Here is a 12442-nt window from a genome sequence, read left to right on the forward strand (position 1 = left end):
TTCACGCGTGGCCACCCTTGTTCTGCGTGTGCGTCACAAAACGCTTTGGCTCTGGAATAGGGGTTGTGCTCCTTTATGCTCCGACACAGGCTGGATCCGCGGCGGATCGGTCCACCCCCTTCGGTGTGTCACACCCACGGCGCCAACTCCTCGGACATATTGGCGGTCACGGCCAAACGGCGTATATAACGCACTCTGCCCCGAGGGGGCTCTGGTGAGCCCGCGTGTTTTCCCAGCTGCGCCAGAAAGCGGGGGCCCAAGTCGTGCTCCGCCTCGGCGACTGCTGCGTGCGCCAGCGCTCCTCTTTTAACGGAGCGATGTGTCATTCTGTATGGGCGTGGGGTGTTTTCCNGTATATAACGCACTCTGCCCCGAGGGGGCTCTGGTGAGCCCGCGTGTTTTCCCAGCTGCGCCAGAAAGCGGGGGCCCAAGTCGTGCTCCACCTCGGCGACTGCTGCGTGCGCCAGCGCTCCTCTTTTAACGGAGCGATGTGTCATTCTGTATGGGCGTGGGGTGTTTTCCATTCCGCTGGCGGTTGTTTCTGTAAGTTTTTCGTCGCCACCCATGCCCTTTAGCACCGCACGAATCCTTTCGGCGCCGGCCCCTCCTCTAGCCATCTTCCGCGCCGCTCCGTGTGGGTCGCTCTTGCGCGTTTTTTTTTTTTTTTTTTTTTTTTTTNGGGGGGGGCTCGCAATCAACGATTGGGGCCATTTTGTTGCGCGACTAGCCCGCGAAATTTCTCCACTGGAGAAGCGCGATTTTTCCCTCAACGACTGGTGCTCACCCAACCCAGCCTTAAAGCGACGCGGCCCTGTTCATGCGCCAACGTGTCGCTGACCATGTCGAGTTCCAAGCGCAACATGGGGCGTGCTTGTCGGACGGAATCGCTGGCCGTGATCTTCCGGCGGCCGGCAGGAATCATTTGCGCCGGCGTTCGCCATGCCCCCAACAGACTCAGCAAGGTTCTTGTGTGTTGAATCGTGCCGCTCTTGGCCGAATGAAAGCTTACGATAAATAAGGGAACGATTACTTCCAGGAACCCCAAAGCCCTTCGCCACTGCAAACTCGCAAAAGTGGCGCCTTATGGGCCCCCTTTGCTCCCATGCTGTGCGGCTACACATGCACATTGTACGCCTCTTCGCCCCCGATGCGAGGGCCACGGCGCACGGGCCGCGGTTCGGAGCGGGAATGGCGGCGGCGCCGTTCGCCAATTGGGGGCAACTCTTGCGCAACATCGGTGCGCCCGCTTCTTTTACGAGCCCGGGCTGCAAAAAAGGGTTTGTGCTTCGGCGATTCCGCCCGCTCCCGTGTTGGGGGAAAAGCTCCGGCCCCGCATCCGCCCCCGTAGCGGGTGCAAGGCGCGATGGCTTGACCCCGTGTAAAACACCTCGCGCCACGCCGACCAGGATGCAAGGATCCCCACAACCCCATGGCCCTGAAATTCATCGTTCCGGGGTCGATGCTCGTTTTTTTCGCGTTGTGGATGGGCGTGCAGCATTCACATGGCAGGTGCTGCCGTAATGGCCCAAGCCCCAACAGCGACAGCACCGTGCTTTGCTCGGTAGGGGGGCGGGCGATGCGCTTCTTCTTGGCTTTTTGAACCGCCTGCGCGATGGGACCACCCTCACCAGGGGTTCCTCCAATACCCCCCGCATATCTTGCAGCCGCACCCCTGCGTTACTGCTGGGGGGCGTGTGGGGGTCGCGAATTGAGGCACAGCCTTCGGCTCAATCGAGTCATCTCAGCGGTGGGCCTCGTTTAGCGTATGCCGCACGCCTAATGTTGAAAACAGTTCCGCGCATCCGTGTGCGAAAGAGTCTGTGTGGCTAGCGGCGGGAAAGTGGCCCGAAACGCGGCCAAAACGCGACCCGGCGGGGCATTCAGGAGATCAGCCGCCATGGCGCCTTTATAAGCGGGTGCAGTGTCTTCCGGCTGCCCCTCCACCTACCATGCTTTCTGGCCCATGCGTGCCGCTAGTGTGTCGTTCTCCATGGTTAGAGCCCCACCAGCGTGATACGGCAAGTCCGGGGACGCCGACGGTTTGTATGCCCAAAGAAAACACAGTAGGTCCATTTTGCCCCACGAAAGCTGTAAATGTGCGTGTGGCCGTCTGCCAACTCCGCTTCGTTACTGGAACGCCGCGTGGTCCTAGGCATGCGTATAAACTTACATGTTGAACTTGTCCTCAAAAGCCTACCTAAATTGCCGCAGGCTGCAATTAAAATCATAAATGGATCAAAGATCCATTGTTGTGTCATTGCCGAAACAGCGTAAGGCAGCAGACCATTCCTGTCGCAAGCTCTCGCAAAACAACGAGCAAAAAAAAAAAGAAAAAACGGAGCCACCGGGCCACCAAAAGATAAAGAAAAAATCAAAGTAAAAGATAAAGACAAATAAAACAGTCCCACGGATATTCATTCCTAATTTTCTTACATTTACCTTCATAATCTTCTTCATTCACATTTCATTTTGCTGTTGTTATGATTCTCTTCACCCCCAACAGTCCCTACTACTGGCCTCAGTTAGCTAGACCAGCAACTTGCATCTTCTCGGGGTATTCAACGTTGAAGGCAAAGCGGAATACGCGCGTGAAGGCCCCAGTTGGTAGCTGCAGCTTCCACTCCACAACGCCCAAATCATCCATGGTGCAGACGGTTCCATCCATCGTGGTCCCTTCGCTCAACATCTTTGTGTTGGGCTCACGTAGCGTCACGCTGACGTCATTGCTGGAAGCAATGGGAGACTGATCCTGCACCACCAGAGTCGCCTCCTTCGCCAGTGATCCCTTCACAGTGAATTCGTACACATACTGGACGCGCTCTTGCGGGTGGCGCAACATGGTACGCTCGATAGACTTCTTTCGACTCACCTGTTTCCGCGTGATACATACCGTGTCATCTGTGCCGAGCGATGTGGTAAACTCGGCACCAGCAGGAACCATGTCCAGCTCTGAGTTTCCGATGAATGTGTTGCCAGCAAAGAGAATCGTTTTTCCGGGGAGGAACACATACGGGCTTGTGTTCTTCGCCTTGACAAGGAGATACGTCGACGGGCTGCACTTCGGCACCGCATGATACACCAAACCCACAGGGAAGGTGTGGTTGGAAATGGTCACCTTGACTGGCTTGTTGTCGCTTTTCACTGTTGCAAGGCCAGCAATCTCAAAAGTGCTGACGGTCGACGAGGAGGACACAACCGCCTGCTCCACTTGGGCGGCCCGTGCCTCTGTCGATGATGCTGCAGTTGCCAACGCGCCAAGTGGCATTGGTCCGCCGGGGGTCGCCATCCTTGCGGAACGCAATAACAAGTTTGTCTGCACCGGCGGCTCAAGGCTGATGCACCACTTCTGGAGCTCTGGCGGATGGGAACTGAAGTGCGGTGTGGCGGTGCTGAGCTTCATCTGCACCTTTGACCAGTCCATTGAGGTGTTCTGCTGCACCTGTGCGTGATATGTGACGTCCATCGTCGACTGCGTCGGATCCACGCGTAAGTCGTAGAGTGGTGTCCAGGTGGCACCCATGGCAACAAAGCTCACCAACAGCGTCAGTTCGACGGGCCGCTCCTCCACAGACAGCGCCACCTCCACTGATGTCTCCCACCGCTCATCTTGCCTGCCGCGCCGCAAGTCTTCAATCTTCTTCTTTAGCTCACTCTTCCTCATGTCCAAGCTCTTCTTCTCTTCAGAGAGCAACAACTTCGCCTCAGCAACCTTCCGCTTGCGGCCGGTGAGGAATTGCATCACCTTAGGCCACGACGTTGGATCTGAAAGAAACCCTGCGATGGGTGCCGCATCAGCCCGCGCATCGGGCCCCACGCCACGCTCGCCCATGATGACGAGCTTCTCACACACTTGCTTCAGTGCCGCTTCGAGTGCGTCATTGATTGTTTCCTTGTCAGCGACGTCGTCGAGGCTCTCCTGAACGGTGTCCAGTTTCTTCTCAAGCTCCCGCACGCGCTCTCGCATGTCCTCTTTTGTGGCGCGGTTTTCAAAACGCACACCATGCATCAGCACCGGCTGATTCGCCGCATCCTCCAGACGGACTTGCACCGTGTGCTGCTCGATGCTTTCCCATCCTTTCTCGCCCCGCATGAAGAGTGCGTGCCTTCCGACAGAGAGGGAGGCGCTGACGCTGTACGTGAGCTGTGCGCGGTCCTTGAAGACCGTCACTGCCTTCAGTGTAGGGCACAACTCGACACGCTTCGGTTCAACTTCAACCATTTGTCTCCTCCAAACTCAAAAAAGTAAACAAAAATTTGTATTATGTGTGTAACTACGAGGGGACAAAGAGCGAGAGAGAGAGAGAGAGAGTGAGATCGAATGGGGGGAAGATTCATTATGCAATCCAACAATGGGTCTTGGCAGCTGAACAGACGAAAAAAAAAAGAATTCACAACAAGAAGTATCTTGCATGAGCATTCGAGATTGGATACGCCATAACGGATTTTTTTTTCTTTCCCACCCAACACCACACACCCTTCTTCACCAACCCTCCCCGCCCCCTGTCCCTCAATCCTCGCCAAATTGCTCCTGGTGGAACTTCTCCCGCTTGCTCTGGCCATCCTTCACAATGCGTCCATCGAACAGCTTCGTGGCCACCTTAAACGCCAAGCATCCAGCAGGGTCACCTATTTCTTTAAACATCAGCGTTACTTCATGATCCATCATATAGGTGTATGTCAGATTCTCCATTGTTTTAAGGGTAAGGTGGACAGCGGCCTCCCAATCAAGCCGATGAATGAGACAACGCAACAGCAGAAGATACATCTCCGAGTCCCGCAGGTACCACTGATCAGTACCCACAATAGACGGATTCATAAGGACGCGCCATAATTCTTGAAAAATATCATCCGTAATGCGCTCGTCCTCCATTGGGCTTGTCTGCAGCATCACCCGTGGGTACGGATTGTACACCTCTGGGTCCCACAAATGACGCGGAACGGGGTCCGCTGGGCAGCAGACGTGCGGGAGTGATGTACGTACACGAAGCGATGCGATGCTAGGTGCACGCTTCCACTTGAACAGCGCCACGGTGTCGTTCATATCCTTCTCGATCATTGCAGGGCTGCGCAGCTCTGGCATCTTGTTTTCATTGTAAAAAAAATATTTCATAGCGTCCCGCGCTTGCTTCGCCGAACCAAACAAGGCAAGCGAGGTATCACGTGCGTCGAGGTAGCGACCCCACTTCCGTCGCTCCTCCAAGCCGGCAGCCGTCATTTTGCAATTCTTCCTTGGGTGTCTCACGCAGAGCTCGACGAAGCGTCGGAACATCAACTTTGTGGGGAGCCGCGTGCGGTGATACGTGAGATCGACACTCTCCGACACCTGGCGCAGCGCCTCCTCCGCCTCGTCATTACTCCGCACAAACACAATCGCATAGCTTTCTGCAGCCGCAATGTCATTTTCCGAGACGTCGGAGCTCGCGGTCTGTGCCAGCTGGGCGTAGCCCAGACGCACCGACTGAGCCGTCTTTGTGCTGACACGGCTGAGCAGACTTCCCACGTCCATGAGGTAGTGGTGGTGCACGCACTCATCATGCGGCGACGTGCCAAGGCGTGCACGACCTGCTGCGCCTGCCGTCTCCTGGCACCGCACCTCGCGCACCACTTCGTGCAGTGTCTCCACTGCCGCAGTGTCATTTCGCAGTGTGCTGTACAGCAACGCGAGTGTATGGTGGCAGCTCAGCACGTCACCGAAGAAGTCCCCTGTGGCGGCGGTGGATGCCATGTCCTGTAGGATGTACGCCACCATGGACGACATGCCGGCAGTCCTCGTGTTAATGACACCGCACTCAACAGGCGTATTCATATCCACGCCCGCCTGCAGAAGCGATGCCCGCATGGCGGAGACGAGCAAGCTCAATGGGCTTGAAGCCGGCGACAATTCCCCACGGCTCTCCAACCGCTCAAAGAACGCCGCGGGACTCACTGTACCACGGGGAAAATCGCTGAAGACACCCAAAGTGTTCCGCACACGCGGGAACTCATCAGCGTGTGAGAGAAGTGCGGACAAAATGTGTATGTAGTCCCAGTCGCACAGCCGAACCCCGAGGGCTCGGATCCACAGCGCCACGAGCAGCGCTGCGGTGGGCAAGTAGCCGCTTCCGTTAGTGACATGTTGGAGGAGAGACGTCAACAGTGGGCACTCTCCTGTGGTAATCAGAGTCCCAAATGAAGTTTGCGTGATCGCAATAACACGAAGAATACGCACAAGAGCATCGATAGGAGCGAGGCAATGAAGAGCGTCGATGATACGGGCGTAGGTCTCCATGTTGGTCTCCCCACGCTGGGCCATAACGTGGAAGAGCTGCTCGATACTTTCCTTGTCTCGTGTGTAGCTGAATACCCGAAACAATGCGTGGTAGTGCAGCGGTGCCAGTGGCTCCTCTAGTGTTTCTCGAATGTACTGCACAACGAAGCTGAGATCCTCCACGTTGTGGTTGCACGTGTACGTCTTTACGAGCTCGTTGGCCTCCTGCGACGTGATGGGGGCGTTGTTGTCTCTCTGCTCCCCACTCTCCCCGCTGGGCGAGCGCAGATGTGTGATACGTGCGCGGGCAACGCGATGGCGCTCCTCCCTGTGAAACGCCTGCCACCAGTCGGGAATGACGCGCGCGTTGAGGATGAAGGAGCCCCACGCACGTCGCGACACGTGGAACATCTTCACAGGAGCAGTAGTCAACTGGAAGTGAAGATGGAGTGTGGCCACGGAAGGATGAGCAGCACAGAGCTCACACACCCCTTCCTCAACAAGGAATCCACTGCAATGGGGGAAAAGGGGAGATGGTGTACCTTAAAGCACCTACAGAGAGATCGTAAGAAACAAGAAACCCCAAACAACAACGACAACAACAAGAACAAAAAAAATTAACAAATAACCAAAACCGAAGCGCCCAAGCAGAGTCCGAACCAGGGTGACGAATAGAGAGAGCCAAGATCCAAGCAAAAACAAAAAAGTATATGTTCTCAGGGACCAGGAGTGGAGGGAAACCGAAGTGTCTTTGGAGGGTCCGTGCGGAGCCTCTCATTGGTCCCTATTTCTTCTCGCCGGTACCCTGCGCACCTTCCGTGGCTGGTGCCGTACCGGTGCCGAACAGGAGAACAACGATGCGCTCCGAACATACTTCGTTTTCAATTGATCCACGCCACACTATCGCAAGGGCACAAGAAGAAAGAAATCAGCTGAGACCAAAATCATCTGTCTCTTCAATTGCTGCCGTAATTTTTCTCCACGCCGTATCCATGTCCTTATAAGGTGGCAACTTCAGCGTTGAGAAACACGTAGATGCAGACGGAAGCCGCTGCTCTGGTGCATCCCACACGACGTGCAACTTGAAGGGCGGGTTGAGGAACTTAAAGCCGAGCAGTGGGGGCCGGTTCATGGAAGTGGAAAACTTCAGTAATTTCTTCTGCTGCTCCGATGACATGGACTCTACGACATGCCAAAAGAGACGCACCGGTGTGCTCCCCTCATCCTTTGCGTCGTGGTAAATTGTGTGTTGTTCCCAATCCAACACGTCAATGGCGCTCTCAGCGTCCCCGCCGAAGAGTTTCATGATCTCGTTGCCGTCGAACAGACGCAGCCAGCTGCGATCCACAATGAGCCCCAGGCCGCTCAGGAATGCCTTGGTCTGGCGGGCCGACTCGCGGTTTAGCTTGAAGTCTGCGACAAGGTGGATGTAGTTCAGGCAATTTCGTCGTGTCACGGGAATGTTATACCCGTCACGCAGGAGTTCCAACTCACGTGCTTCACCCAGGACATCCACCGTATACGTGAAGTTCAGCGAGAGGCTCTCAATCTCCTCTTCGCTCAGAGAGAGGAGTGAAACTAGGTGACGGTACAGCTCTTGGTCAAAGCACTCCAGGTTGTTGATGGAGTTACTGCGGCCGAGCATCGCGTTACGGAAATGCAACGCGAAGGGGACGTCCTGCAGCACACCGTCACGCAGTGCGCGTCCCACCATCGAGCCAAGGAAATTGATCCGTTGCAGATGCAATGGGTCGCCGGTCACTTCATAACTGAAGGGGTTCGGGTACACATAGCCGTCGTGGGTTAGACGAAACAGTCCATGCTCGGCGGCAAAGCCCTCCGTGCAGAGGCTCAGCAGGAACTCGCGGTACACGCCCTCACCGTAGCCTTCTTCCATGATGTCGTTCGTGTCGCGAAATCGCACAGAGTACATGTCGGGGCTGTCAGGGGCGGCGGCGAAGCGGTCAAACGCATCGATGAAGACGCTGCTACGATGCACCAAGAAAAGCCGCTGGCCCCCTATGAATTGGCGATCCCCGCGGCTCAACAGGAAGGTGGTGAACAGAGCAGCACGCACCTTGAAGGGAATCGTGAATGGGGCATTCTGGAGAATGCGAACACATCGTTCCTGGCGTGACCACATGCAGCTCTCCGCCCACTTCGGGTGGTGGATAGACGTGTCATTCGTCTCCCCAACTCCCCAATCGTTGTTGTCATCACTGATATCTCCTGATTCCTCTCCTGTTTTCGCCGCCACTGCGGTTTCCACAGCGGTTTTGACGTACATCCACGACTCTGTCGTGACCGAGTCAAACGCACTAATTGGTTCGGATGTGGTAATCCACACGGATGGGTAGGACACAAACGAATGTGCCTCGTTGATTACATGCAATTTCACCAAGAGCGTGAGGGCCGCCTCTACCACTGCCTCGCTGTTGCCCTGTGGCACGATACCGTGGAAGTGGGAGCGATTCACAATCCCTTTTAAAGCTAGCACAAGAAAAAAGGCATCATCGTGATCCATCAGCGTGCAACGTTTAAGTCCTTCTACAAAATCTGTTGCATCCACAAAGTAGCTCAGCAAGCTGAATAGCAGCGTCGAGACTGCAGGGTAAGGGTCCCAGAAAAGAGAGCGCGTTGGCGCGGTGGACGAGACCAAGTCCAACATTTCTGCCGGTGGCTCTGGTCCCCAAGGAAGGTGCACCACCTCTCCCTCCATCGCCTGCCTGAAATAGTCCGCCTTCTTTGCCTTTGTTAGGCCGCCAAAGGTACTGCTGTGGCAGTCTTGGTACACACGCCACAGGGACTGCAACACTCTTGGGGAATGCACTAGCTTTGAAATAATCGTGGTTGCCTCAATTCGCTGCTCTGGCGATGCAGCCATGAAGGTGTACAACGGCCAGACAAAGATACCACAAAGAGTGTCAAAATTACAGTAGGATTCTAACTGCGTTGCAGACGGCTCAAGTCCACCTTCATGTTGTGTTCTCAGCGCGGCAGCAGCAACTGCACCCTGTTCCAACAGCTTCAAGCCGCATTCCGTACTAAACAAGTAGGTCTGTGGGTGCTTGTATCTACCGTGACGCGGCACAGTATCTGTACGTGGGTGATGTAGGTCTCGCAGCGTCGTGCGTATGAGTTCACCCTTCCTGTTGGCGAAGTGCGCTAGGTGCGAAAGGCACACCATCCAGTTCTTCCGCAACATCACTTCATCCTCCGACTCCGCTTCAAAGAATAAGGGTGCTAATCGCACCAGCTTACCAAGGGCCACCATCGGCTGGGTGCTCAATGCTGTTGGGAGCTTCTTCACCGCAACGTCAATCATGGCTTGTACCAACGCCTGATTCACCCCATCGGTCATTACAGGCTTCTCCTCTGCTGGGGATCCAAGGAGGACACTGAATACGCATATGGTTGGGGAAACGAACGGTTTATCACATATCGAAGAGGTGAGGGCTTGCAGGAGCATATCATGCACTGCCGGTGTTACAAGTGTGTTTCCCAACTCCCCTACCGAAATCGTTGCAAAAAAATCATGGATTATCGACAGAATGGCTTCGTTGCCCGTTGTACCCTTCTCAATGAGAAAGCGAAGTCCTTGCAACACGAGGTCAACCCTCCCCGTCAGGGTAGAAGCAGCCTTGAACAGCGCACCAAGCAAGGCCACGTGCTTCTCTTTCCACCACACAGGGTCCACTTCCTCATTGTCAGGCGATACAGCGCACTCGGCGAGTACCAAACGCACAAGCAGATCCAGCACGTGGGTATCACACGAGAACTCCTCCCCAAGCGTACCCGCACGAATACTGCAGCTTAACTGCTGGAGAAGAGCTCCTGCATACATCCGTCGTTTAGCTGAAAACCCAGAACGAGAACCCATTCCACGGCACACAAACTCGTAGTCCCAACACAACTCCTCCAATCGCCGTCCTGGGGGCTGTTGTATTCCGTCATCCATCGTTTCAAACGCATCTGCAGCGAGCTTAGCCAGAAGCATGCGGCTCAACCACCGACGTGTATTCCGCTGTATACACTCTGCAGCCCGTTTCCGCTTACGATCCCTCTCTCTTTCTTCACGTTTTTTACGGACATCAGATACAATTGTTTCCTTTGAAGGCTGGTGATCGCGGGAGAGCGAAATATGCGTGGGACGGCTCCTTCCGTTGAAGACATAGCTACTACTCATTCTACCTACAACCTCCCGTAACCTCTTAAAAAGGGGTGAAAGGCGGAAAAAAGCGTAAGTGTCATCAATACACAGAAGAGCAGTGAAAATACAATCACTGGCTCGCGTAGACCAAAGAAAGAATCGGGAAAGAATAATTTCCCGAACCCTGTGTTTATGCATAACCACCAAGTATCACCACATAGCAACACCTGGGGATGCTTTATATGCATCGGGCATGACTGCTTCACCCTTGTTTTATAGATTTCTTTCTTTCTCACTCACATTCCTGCTCGTCGGTGCCGCAGCGAGCGCAGTGTCATGTCGTCCACCCACGCTACGTATTGCTTTGGCCCATTCCGGGCGCCATAAAGCTCTTTAAAGAGAACCTCTGCCTCCTCCAGCTCTGTTGCATTCAGCACATATGGTGTTCTCCCCATCGCATCGATTCGCTCTAAAAGCATGCGATGTTGGTTTGGCTCAAGGCCGCCACTGCCAGCGCAGCTGTTGCGCTTTTGAAAAGACGTGGAGTCACATGAAATACCACGCCAGTAGTTACCCATAGGCCCCGAGGGATGCCGGGTTGGGGTGGTGTTGTTATCGTGAGTTAAGGTTCCACTGCTGCCATCATAGAGCGGCTCGTTGGCACGCCACTCCCGTTGTCGAAATTCGTCCCTTCCTCGTTCAAAGAAAGGTTCACTGCACCGTGATACCATCGATTGGAAAGGTGAGACACTGTTCGAAACCCCTGAGGAATGCTGTGTTGACACTTCTGTCCATGATGGATGCCGGTGAGAATATGCCGTCGCGTGGCGTTGCCGTTGCTGCTGTTGTTTGTTGTGTTGTTTTTTTTGGTGTTGTTGTTGTCGGTACCGTGAAAGGGAACTCTCGCGGCTAGAGTTTCCGTCTCGGCTCGTGACAGGCGACTGCAACGTCCTGTACGCCCCAGCTGACGTGCTATGTTTAGGCACCGCCCCGAACCCACGCAGCTCCGCAAGTGAACTACTGCTTCTTCCTTCAGCGGAGGATGACCCGCACGATGAAAGCCTCACAGCAGAGACAGGGGGTGACCGGTCAGTCCTGGCAGTGCCTGTCTTCTGAGGCATGGCGTGCGACGGCCTCGCGTTGGTAGGCTGAGGAGTAACTGCCCACTTCGGCATTGCGGGAGAGGTGGAAATGCTGGTCGAGAGAAGCCGTGCAATGCGCGACTGCATTTCGTTCGCCGACGCCTCGACACTGCAAAGTCTCTCATATGAGCTCTTCGCATACCTCCCCCATTTTGACGTCGCGTCAAGGCCTCGCGTGAATGGCAACAGCGCCTTCGACGTCTCCTTAATCTGGTCAATACACATCGCCAATCTTGTTGCTGCTCGCTCCAAGAAACTCGTGTCGGCGACAGAGAGACAGCGTCCATGGCCGTCGAGCCTCGCTACACGGGTGTGCCACACAGACATGGTGTGGTTGTGGAAATCCATCACGGCCACCACGTCGTCGCGCAGGTGGGCGTGACTTGCATCCCGCGGCCGTATTGGCTCCTCCAACTCCCTTTTATCCAGCACGGCCCGCATCGCCGCCTCCAACGGCAGCTGTTTACGCGGTGTCACCGCGGATTTGCGTGGCGTGCGGTCAAGAGCGTAAGCTCGGTTTCCGTTTCTGCCGCCTAAGCGTCGTGGAGAGGCAATAGCAAGTGACGGCACCGCGCTGACATCTTGGTTGGAATACATTCGCAGTCGGTTGAATGAAATCAGAAAGACTACAGAAGTATAAAAATACAATGAAAGAGAGTTAGGCGGCGCACGGACCACTTCGCCACCACCTTTTATTTTCGTTTTATTTTTTGTTCTTTTCCCCCTTCCGTCCTTCCTTGACGCCTTAAACCCTCCCTTGTCCGTGCGGGGTTGAGAGAAACAAGGCCACCGGAAAGGGCTGCGCGACGTTGTGCGGAGAAGAGACAAAGAAGAGAGAAATACTGTAAGACACTATTGCATATGCGCTTACGCGTCGTGAATATGAAGGAAGAAGCAATATAT

At 54.9% G+C, this 12442-nt stretch overlaps 6 protein-coding genes across 6 annotated transcripts; all 6 read right to left on the reverse strand.

Annotated features, from left to right (window-relative positions):
* Nucleotides 1-128: 128 nt before the first annotated feature.
* Nucleotides 129-617, reverse strand: DQ04_00971110 (hypothetical protein; the record flags this gene model as incomplete). The annotated part of the gene is made up of 1 exon (XM_009309999.1): nt 129-617. The coding sequence occupies one exon, from the start codon at nt 615-617 to the stop codon at nt 129-131; it is 489 nt and encodes a 162-aa protein (XP_009308274.1).
* A 198-nt stretch (nt 618-815) lies between these two features.
* Nucleotides 816-1235, reverse strand: DQ04_00971120 (hypothetical protein; the record flags this gene model as incomplete). The annotated part of the gene is made up of 1 exon (XM_009310000.1): nt 816-1235. The coding sequence occupies one exon, from the start codon at nt 1233-1235 to the stop codon at nt 816-818; it is 420 nt and encodes a 139-aa protein (XP_009308275.1).
* A 1283-nt stretch (nt 1236-2518) lies between these two features.
* DQ04_00971130 (Aspartate ammonia-lyase) lies at nt 2519-4219 on the reverse strand (the record flags this gene model as incomplete). The annotated part of the gene is made up of 1 exon (XM_009310001.1): nt 2519-4219. One exon carries the CDS (start codon nt 4217-4219, stop codon nt 2519-2521), a length of 1701 nt encoding a protein of 566 aa, XP_009308276.1.
* A 288-nt stretch (nt 4220-4507) lies between these two features.
* Nucleotides 4508-6658, reverse strand: DQ04_00971140 (hypothetical protein; the record flags this gene model as incomplete). Its single annotated transcript, XM_009310002.1, has 1 exon — nt 4508-6658. The coding sequence occupies one exon, from the start codon at nt 6656-6658 to the stop codon at nt 4508-4510; it is 2151 nt and encodes a 716-aa protein (XP_009308277.1).
* Nucleotides 6659-7175: 517 nt separating this feature from the next.
* On the reverse strand, nt 7176-10433 carry DQ04_00971150 (putative ubiquitin-protein ligase; the record flags this gene model as incomplete). The annotated part of the gene is made up of 1 exon (XM_009310003.1): nt 7176-10433. The coding sequence occupies one exon, from the start codon at nt 10431-10433 to the stop codon at nt 7176-7178; it is 3258 nt and encodes a 1085-aa protein (XP_009308278.1).
* Nucleotides 10434-10693: 260 nt separating this feature from the next.
* DQ04_00971160 (hypothetical protein) lies at nt 10694-12136 on the reverse strand (the record flags this gene model as incomplete). Its single annotated transcript, XM_009310004.1, has 1 exon — nt 10694-12136. The coding sequence occupies one exon, from the start codon at nt 12134-12136 to the stop codon at nt 10694-10696; it is 1443 nt and encodes a 480-aa protein (XP_009308279.1).
* Between the last annotated feature and the right edge of the window lie 306 nt (nt 12137-12442).

Source organism: Trypanosoma grayi (assembly GCF_000691245.1).
Source record: "Trypanosoma grayi strain ANR4 Tgr_97_V1, whole genome shotgun sequence".
Lineage (NCBI taxonomy): Eukaryota > Euglenozoa > Kinetoplastea > Trypanosomatida > Trypanosomatidae > Trypanosoma > Trypanosoma grayi.